Consider the following 9,870-nt stretch of genomic DNA (forward strand, 5'->3'; position numbering starts at 1 on the left):
TACAAAGTGAACTTTGTCTACCTTTATTTGCATGAATTTGTGTTTTAGAGTTGCCACTGAGCTCTGACCCACTGTTGCGTTCTGTGTGGTCCTAGATGCAAGTATCCCTATAAAAAAAGTGGGTCACATTCAGATATTTCATTCAAATAGGTTTACTTCAGATCATTTGCCTGGCAATAGACAAAACCTTTTGGGCCATGCGGCATTTATCGGTGTGTACAAATGCGGGTGTACAGACAGTTGTTATTATGGAGGCCAGGTAAGTGGTAACATCATGGGAACATGGACACATGCACAACAGTACCATGTTATATAAAATATTGCCACAGACAATGGGAAGTTGTGATATTAAGCAATTTAATATGTCTGAATATTCTGGACAAACTGTCAGCTGGTTTGTTAATTACCTTACAGACAGAACTCAGTGTGTGCAGGCGGAGGGCAGCACTTCTCGCTATCTCAGAATAACAAAAGGCGTGCCTCAGGGGTCAGCCTTGGGGCCACTGCTGTTCATCCTCTATATCAATAACATTGATCATAACGTGTCTAAAGTAAAATTTGTGACACTGTACTGTATTGCTCAGCACCCACCGCAGACCAGGCTCTCACCCAGTTACAACTTGCTTTAAAACACGCTTCAACAGAATCTTTATGATTTAAAACTTGTTTTAAATGCTGAAAAATCAAAAGTCATGTTTTTTCAAATTCAAAATCCAAATCAAATCAGCCTTCAATCCTCACTTCCCAGGGTACGAAGATTGAATGTGTTGCTAAGTACAGATAGCAAAAAGATTAAAACTAAAACTAGGGTTTTATTTCAGAATCAAATCCTGCCTTTTGTTCCTATCTAAAAAGAGGCTGGTTGCTGCCACTTGTATGTCTATACTTGATTATGGTGATGTTTTATACATGCATGCTTCGTCTCAAAGTTGACATGCACTGGACACTGTATACCATGGATCTCTGAGGTTCATCACTGGTTTTAAAGCCCTCACTCACCATTGTGAACTGTATGAATGTGTTGGATGGCCTTCTCTATCAACACGGAGACTTCAACACTGGCATATCTTCATATACAAGGCTATTTTAGGTCTACTTCCATCCTACCTTCTGACCTATATCAGTGTAAATACTAACAGGACTTACAATCTTCATTCCCAGGATCTTTTCCTTCTGTCTGTTCCAAAGGTTAGAACTGAGCTGGGGAAAAAGGCATTTAAGTTTGCTGCTCCCTCTACATGAAACAAGTTACAGAAATCCATGAAACTTAATGAGCTGGTCTCATTGGTTGCTTTTAAGAGGATGTTGATTGACTTGGAGGCAATCACATCTGTCTGTAGATGTTTTGCCTGATGTGTTTAGGATTTTGGTTGACTTTGAGGGATTTGCCGTTTCAGTTGTTTTATGTTTTTAACGTTTTTGTGTATTTTGTGTTTTGTATGCATGTGTGGTTGTAATGCTGCCTGTCTTGGCCAGGACACTCCTGGTTAAATAAAGGTAAATAAAATAAAAAATATCCTGTTAATTTCAAATTAAATTAAATTTTATAGAAATTTATTGTGCGTCAATTATCAGCGCGAGTCAATTATCAGCGCGAGTGATCGGCCATTTTGTTGTTTGACCGCACAGTAGAAAATAATAATAATAAGCTTCCATCACTGCACATTAACTCCAGTTTAACATGGAATTAATGGAAATAATTATACTTGTTTTAATTTATAATCAAATAATGTATCTTCTTAGCTTAGATTTCTTTGACTACATTAATACATTTGTCAAGATGGCGGACATTTGACAAAGAAACCATCAGTCAAAGCTGAAACTTCAGTATTAGATGCTGTGATACTGATGGATGGTGGAGTTTAAATTGTTGGTCTAGATTTGCTTAAAATTGTGGGTGGAATAGTTTAATATCCCAGTATATATGTATACAATATATGTTTTTGTGTAACTGCAGATTAAATCTTTCTGCAACAGTGTCCTTTAACTTTGCACTATTATTTGATCCATCGTCACACCGCAAGTGTAGGTTCTAAGCTGAGATCAGAAGCAGCTGTTGCTTTCAAGTAAGAGTGAATTTTTTGTCCTCTTTTCCATTTTGCTTGTTTCTGCCTTTGCATTTATCTGCAGGCTGTACCACTCCACATACAATAAGTGAATTTAAAGAATTTGTATTTAACATTGTAACAGTAAATACAAACCACATTAAAGCACCGCGTTGTGTACAACCTGAAGAATCTGGTGATTCCCTCGACTGGCAGCTGCTTTGTCGTAATGAAGCAGCAACAGATCAGACAGCTGCTGGTTTTTTTAGACCCATCTGGAGGGCTAAAGGTTAGAGTTCATGCCGATCCAGTGTCTGATCAGCTGGTGGGCGATGGTCTGTCTGGGAGGCATGGTCAAGGCCGGATGGGCTCCTCTGAATGAGTCAATCACCTAAACAAAAAACAAAAAAAGAGTTTAGATTCAGAGTTTGACTAAACACCAGCATTCTCAGGTTGTGCCTCAGTGTCCTTAAACCATAGTAGAATTTATGTTTGTACCTGTTGTCGTGGGAACCACCGAGCTTCCTCGATCTCATTCTCGTCTACTTTGATGTCAGTTGATATAGCGACAGCGAGGCAGCCAATCATGAGGTTAGAAGGCATCGGCCAGGGCTGGCAGGAGACGTACTGAACCGGTCCCACCTTCACGCTGCTCTCCTCCTCCACCTCCCTCCTCACCGCCTCCTCCATCGCCTCCCCTGCAGGAGAGGTGAGGTTTGGGTTCAGGCATTTAGATGCTGTGGCCACGGTTTGGGTAAGTCAATGCAATGTGTGTGTGTTATGTGTCTGTGTTGGTTACCAGGCTCTATGAATCCAGCCAGACAGGAGAACATGCCAACCGGAAAGATCTTCTTCCTTCCCAGTAAACACTGGTTGCCGTCAGGGTGGATCACCAGCATGATGACCACTGGGTCTGAAAACACAAGACAGAGGAGATGAATTTACACCCATTGATATTTTAAGGGTGCTTTCACACCTTTGGTCCGTTGGATGATGAGTGGAGCATCTGGTCAGATAGTCCAGTTCAGTGTGGGGTGTGTGGTCATATGCTAAAAGTGTTTTAAACCCGAATGCTCCTTTATCAGCTTAAATGCACCGACGCAAGTGTCTTTGCTAGTTTAAGACCGAGTACAGTTGTCAATTTCCCGTCCAGCGCCCGTGTCGTTTAAATAGCAAATGCACCTGCGCCCATCTTTGCACCCGTGGGCGTGCTGGTCTTACAGGGAGGTGTGTTCAGGTGAATTCTTGGCGTATTGCTATCTTGAGGCAGCAGGAAGTGATTGCGCCATTGACCAACAAAAACCTGGTCTAAAGTCAGTAGCGCAGCATTTCATCGTTATTTTAACAGCGAATTAGTAAAATGCACCTAGGCTCGTGCACAGCGTGCACCCACTATGCTTGTTACACGCGCACACAGGTAGGTGCAGCAGCACATAAACATGCAAAAGATTACAAATGAAAAATATTACGGTGCAAATCCGCCATCATAATAGCAATGCGCCAAGGTACAAACGCACCTGGCTTTTAAAGGGAATGGGAGATGACAATGATTGGTTTACTGCATGTTACGCCCAAAACACACCTATGAATTAATGAAGACACTAAGTACAACCCTTTTGAACCATGCGCCCGGCGCACGGAGCCTTTTTTCCGCCGTCAAACTAGCAAAAGTGGATTTGGACACGCCCTAAACGCACAGTATTGATATTATAAATGGAAGGCAGATAGGTGAGGTGAGATGGGAGTGGAGCTCCGTACCGACTCGTGGATAGCACGTGTTGTGAACCCCCTTCAGACTCCTGCAGTCAAGGTTTAGGCAGCTCCTCTTGTATCCTCCCTCCTCCAGCTTGGTGCTGCTGCCACACGTCGGGCAGAAGCTGTAGCGGCTGTGCCAGGCCAACACCGACCGAGCCTGAGCCACAACTCCTGCAGGACCAAGATTACTCAGTTAGTTGATTTAGGAATAGTGAATGAAACATAGGAGTCATATAAAATCAGTTGTATTAATCCAGACCAGAGAAAGATGCCTCTGAAAAAAAAGAAAAGAAAAAACGATCTTCCTTACCAGCCTCTTCCTCGTTGAGCTTCAGCAGGTCTCTGTTGGGCGTCTTTGGGAAGGAGCAGTTCCTCTCTCTGCAGCGTTTAAGAAGTTCAGCAGCGACTTCATCTGTGTTGATGGCAAACCAAGCAGGAGGCTCTTGGATGCCGTCCACTGTCTGAGAGGAGGAGGAGGAGGGTGTTTTCCTCTTCTCCACTCCGAGGAAGATGAGCACAGTCGCAGGTTTCTGGAGAAGGTCTTTGACCGCCTCATATCTGAACCGACACAGCTTGGTCTCACCCTGTTAAGAGTTAGAATCACAATCATTAGATAACAACTTGAATCTTTGAAATAAATTTTTTTAAAATCAGACAGGCCAACAATGTCACTTTTAACAGCTGTGGGCTGCAGACTTATAACATCACACCACTGAAATGACAGGAAGGTTAATTTGTCCAAGCGTGCATTGATTTAGAACACAGGTTTAAATAAGGACTAATCCACCTAGATCTCACCGAGGCATTTCAATCTACGTGTCCTAACATTATATTACATTCGATTCCAAATTGGATTTGACACTTTTGTTAATATATGACATTTCCTCATCAATCACGAATACAAGGATACTGCTTTGCGCAGACAGTGTTGCTCTTCACTGTTCTGGACAATCCCTTTGCTTAGATGTTAACCATCTGCAGCTAGCTTTTTAAGTCCCTTTTAGTCCTTAGATCTTATTTATCACATGTGACTTAAATGATCCCTTCTGCATATATCCTTAAAAATTGGCTGTCCATTTCCAAATGTTAGGAGAATTTCTTTTGATACCAATTTGTTTACGAGGCACTCCTCTAGAAAATTACCATAAGCATTTATTTCCCACCACTGAGTCAACTTTTTTTTTTAGATGTGTACAGCTGAATGCTCTGAAATCTAGGCCGATCATCAGAGCTCATTTCTAAACATGGTGATGGTTCAGGAGCTTAAAATAAAAAAATGAGATTTGTTCTCAGCCACGCACCCCTGCGTTGTCGTCCTCCTGGGAGCTGCGGACCATGGGGCTGAGGCTGGAGAACAGGAGGTAGACTGTGTCTGGGTCACTCTGCTTCTCCTCCAACCAGACCGTGTCTGTCCTCTTGGCACTCAGCCGGTCCAGAGTCTCTCTGCTGAAGTAGTTCTCGTGCTGGTGGGGGTCGGAGCCCGGCAGGACTCGCTGGCTGCCGTCCGTCGTCCGGCCCAGCAGGTTGGAGATGTGTCTGTGGCCCCAGAACTTGGCGATATCGTATGCGGTCTGCGACGAGCTGTTCACTGAGAACTTGTCGCAGCTTGAAGATCGGAAAACCGAGAGGAGATAAGAGATTTTAGGAGAAGCAAGAAGTCCATCTATTCAAGGGTAGGAAGTGAGGGGGGGGCACACAATGCTACTGACAACTATGTATTTACATTTATATTAACCTGGCAAATAAATAAATATAATTAAACTGGTCAAACAAAAGATTTAGAAATGTGACCTGAAATTCTTTGTCAACGCACTTACCTGGAAAACTACTTTAAAAGTACTTTCAAGCTCTTGCTCTATTTACATCACCCCAACCACACAAATTAACTTTAAAATAAGACATATTATCCAGAACTTTATATGGTGGTGAGTTTTGGAGTTCTTCTGCCCTCTCGTGGCCAAACATCTGCAGTATTAATGCAGCTTTAAATTGATAATCCAATAAAAGTCAAAGTGGATTTAAAAGGGTAACTTTTTACGGTCCTCTTTTACATCTCTAAGGGTTGAGTGTTTTATACTCTAAATCACATTGTGAGTAAAGTCATGTTTTTATTTGTGTCTCTTTATCTCAGGTCTTTGTACCCATGCGACAGCAGCGCCTCCACCACATTGTAGTGTCCGTTGCGAGCGGCGAGCATCAGCCCCGTCCAGCCACTGTATCCCGTCTGGTTGATGAGCGAGGGGACGTGGGACAGCAGCGTGGACACCTGGGTCAGGTCTCCTCTGGCTGAAGCATCCAGAAACCTCTCCAACATGTCCTCCTTCGCACTCAGCTGGAGACTCGTCATTCTGGCTGCCTGGAAAACAAACGGGATCAAAAACAAAGACAGATTCGGGAAAGGATGTAAAAAATAATTATTGTCCGTGTTAGATTCAATCTTTCTCAACTGTTTAAAACTACAGTGTGACGATTTGAACAGTGGTGGAAGAAGTATTTAGATCCTTTACTGCAGTTAAAGTACTAACACCACACTGTGAAAACACTTTACTACAAGTAAAAGTCCTGCATATATAATCTTACTGAAGTAAAAGTATGTAAGTATTATCAGCAAAATGTGCTTAAAGTATGACAATTAAAAGTACTCATTGTGCAGTAAAGTGTTCCCTGCCAGTGTTTTCCTATCATATCTGATGTTTTTGGATTAATATTCCTGCTGCATTAATGTGCATTACTGCTTTAGATGTTTAAGGTTGTGCTAATGTTAAATCCTTCATATACTGTTGAGTAGTTTATTCTACAGCAATGTATCATCTTCTATAAGATCATCATATCGTCACCTTCCTAAAATAATGGCCTAAGTCATTTTTTGACAAAAAAGATTTTTTTGCCTAAAATCATCTCCTCATGGTGCTGGCCACCTCTGGTAAAATTGCCTACATCCTCAGTATAACAGGTCTTGTGATTCTACACCTTTAGTATAATGGCCTATGTCAAGCGTGTGACTTAGGCCGCTTAGTTTTTTTGTATTTTCTGAAAAAATGACATAGGCCATTATTTTAGGAAGGTGACGATATGTTTGTAGCGCCGCTGTCCTGTGAGAACCACGTATCTCTAAATTTTTTTAAAAATGTTCATGGTGTCAGAAAAACAGCCCTGTTTTCAGCTCTGTGACGATGCATTGTCCAGCTGATCCATGAGGCTTTTAAAGACTTTGTTTAGCTTAGGAAGTAGGAGAATTTTCTCAACACATACAGGAACACTTCATCCTTCACAAACATCCAGTGGAGTTTACTATCTAAATAAAAATGACCACATAAAGTGCATTCAGAAAGATTCACTGTTTGTATGAAAACATGATTTCAGAAATGATTGCAAATGAATCAAAAAGAAAAAAGTGAAATATCACATTGACATAAGAATTTAGATGTTTTAACGTTTGAAGTCCAGCTCAGGTGCCTCCTATTTCTCTTGATTATCTTTGACTTGTTTCTACACCTTGATTGGAGTCTAGCTGTGGTCAATTCAATTGATTGGATAGGATTTGGAAAGGCACACACCTGTCCATATAAGGTCTCAGACAAAAAACCAGGAACTGCCTGCAGAGCTCAGAGACAGGATTTTGTCAAGGCACAGAAAACATTTCCATTTCTGTCGAGTTGAAGGTTCTACCAAGAGCTCAGTGGCCTCCATGATTCTTAATCGGAAAAAGTTTGGAACAACCAGGACTCCTCCTAGAGCTTTATGGTTAAAAGAGGTGACCAAGAACCTGATTGTCACTCCATTGTTCTATATCTATGGGTCACTCTGCCTGAGCTCCATAGATGCTGTGTGGAGAAACTTCCAGAAGGATGACCATCACCCAGAGAAACAACATTCTCTGTTCTGATGAAGCCAACATTTAAAAATTGATTTTGAATTGATTTCGTCATATATCTAAAATTATTGTTTTGCTTTGTCAGTAATTGTATGAATACCTGATTTTCTGATTTTTGGAGTGATAAGAAAAGATCTCCAAAATTCCCTCTGTAAAAACCTTAGATTTAAATATGTCAAGAAAATTAAACAATTTCATGTTCAGATTTCTGTACTGGAAGTGTATGAAACTTAGCCCATATTTAATAGATGTGATTAATTTGCATATTTAAAACATTTCAGAAAACTTGTAATTGTCTTAATGTAAGTATTAGGCTACACTGGGAAAGTTCAATGGTTATCATTCACCTGAAGTGTGTTAAACTGTTAAAACAAAGTGGACTCTACTTTTTTATATCCTATTTTCTCCCTCCCCCTATTGGTGCAACAGCTGTCAATCATTTTTGCGTTACGCCTATCAAATCAAACTTATAAAACGCAGTTTACCGTAACCTAGTTACAGACACTAGCTTGCAAAAAGTGTGCTCGTTACGTTAAGTCTTGCAGCTTTCAATACAGCATTCTGGTGATTGTATTTACTGTGATAGGCTATGTTTAGAGTCAATAGTCGGTACAAAGTCTACAGCAGGTAAAGCAGCTCGACTGTACTCCTGTGAGGACTGTTATGATATTATGTATCTAGCTATCTGTCCCAGCTGGAAATCAAACTGACATCAGTGTGGATCTGTTTAGCTAACGTTACAGTAACGTTAAACTGCAGAGGGCAGACTAGTTTTTGAAGTCTGTTCTCGCTCTCTGGCTCCGTCTATGTCCTGGAAATAACGTCACCGTTTATTCGTAATCAAAGCCAGACATTAAAAGTTAAAATAATAAAGAAATATATTTTTTTCACCTTGTCTTCAGCTCCGTGCTGTTTCTCCTCAGTCTAAAGCAGTTTGTTGTTTGTGTTTGATCAAATGTGACGAGCTGCGTTCAAGAGCAACAGCAACGACCTCTGCAACTGTGCTGCCTTCAGGTTCTCATTAAACTAGAGTATTTTTGTGTGTTACTGTTACAATAGGCTATATATTAGGCTATATATTGTAGCGGGTAAGGGGACAATGTCAGCTATTAATTTACTGTTTGTTTTTGTTTCTACTTTATATATATATATATATATATATATATATATATATATATATATATATATATATATATATATGTTTAAAAGAAACTAACTCCTTAGACCCCTTTTGTAACTTTTTCAATCTCAAAACCCAAATTTCTTAGATTTATATTGTATGAATTACCTCACGGATGCATCATGTATTCATTTTACTTGCTGCATTATTCTTTTTAAATTTTTAATTGTTTATTTTATCGTTATAATCATTGCCACGAGTAAGTGTATTGTTTCTAGGTTATTTTATCATCTGTTTTGTTCAAGCTCATTGGTGTTGTTGATTAGTTAGAAGTTACATTTTCCAAGAAACCTCTGAATGCAGCACATTTTGCACTTTGCACTTTTTCTGCTGCCTGCTGCCTGCTGTCGCTGCTGCTGTTGAACGCAGCCTGCAGGCTTTCTGCTCTCATTCTGTGCAGATGTATCTGGAAACATCAGCGAGGTTGGAAGTTCCGAGAAATTAGTTATGATATTCTAAAAAAAAATTAAGGGGTAGATAAAATGCTAACGATTCTGTAAATCAACTGTTAAAGTATATTTTGAAGAAACAAGGCTATGGTGGACGAAGTGCGCAGACCTTATTTTACTATGTATAAGTACAGTTTAGAAATAATCTGTTACAGGTAAAAGTCCTGCATTCAGATTTTTACTTGACTACAATTGGCAGCAAAATAGATGTGCAGTAAAAATTACAATATTTAATTTTATTAGTATAAAATAACATAAAATAGAAATACTCAAGTAAAGTACCTTAAAATTGTAGGATACTTAAGTACAGTGCTTGAGTAAAAGTATCCTCTGGAACTCTCTTCCCCAACACCTCAGACTTTCTACATCACTTGCTAACTTCAAAACCGCACTCATGACCCATCTCTTTAAAGGTCCCATGGGATGAAAATTTCACTTTATGAGGTTTTTTAACCTCAAATTTCACTTTATGAGTATTTTTTTAACATTAATATGCGTTCCCCCAGCCTGCCTATGGTCCCCCAGTGGCTAGAAATGGTGATAGGTGTAAACTGAGCCCTGGGTATC

The 9,870-nt window shown here is 40.1% G+C and overlaps 1 protein-coding gene across 1 annotated transcript; it reads right to left on the reverse strand.

The window, feature by feature from the left end:
- Positions 1-136: 136 nt before the first annotated feature.
- nudt12 (nudix (nucleoside diphosphate linked moiety X)-type motif 12) lies at positions 137-8,677 on the reverse strand. The gene is made up of 8 exons (XM_039803805.1): positions 8,566-8,677; positions 5,942-6,156; positions 5,102-5,405; positions 4,111-4,384; positions 3,804-3,971; positions 2,845-2,958; positions 2,544-2,743; positions 137-2,436 (listed from the first exon to the last, which is right to left on the reverse strand). The coding sequence occupies exons 2-8, from the start codon at positions 6,145-6,147 to the stop codon at positions 2,329-2,331; spliced, it is 1,374 nt and encodes a 457-aa protein (XP_039659739.1). The 5' UTR covers positions 6,148-6,156; positions 8,566-8,677; the 3' UTR covers positions 137-2,328.
- Positions 8,678-9,870: the final 1,193 nt, after the last annotated feature.

Source organism: Perca fluviatilis, chromosome 6 (assembly GCF_010015445.1).
Source record: "Perca fluviatilis chromosome 6, GENO_Pfluv_1.0, whole genome shotgun sequence".
Lineage (NCBI taxonomy): Eukaryota > Metazoa > Chordata > Actinopteri > Perciformes > Percidae > Perca > Perca fluviatilis.

Bases quoted from the DNA above. Each gene is read 5' to 3' on its own strand.
- nudt12 (XM_039803805.1), bottom strand. From the start codon at position 6,147: ATGACGAGTCTCCAGCTGAGTGCGAAGGAGGACATGTTGGAGAGGTTT. The intron at 4,385-5,101 runs GTGCGTGGCTGA...AACTCTTAACAG, and splicing joins AGGAGGACGACAACGCAGGG to GGTGAGACCAAGCTGTGTCG. The intron at 2,959-3,803 runs GTACGGAGCTCC...TTGTGTTTTCAG, and splicing joins CACGTGCTATCCACGAGTCG to ACCCAGTGGTCATCATGCTG.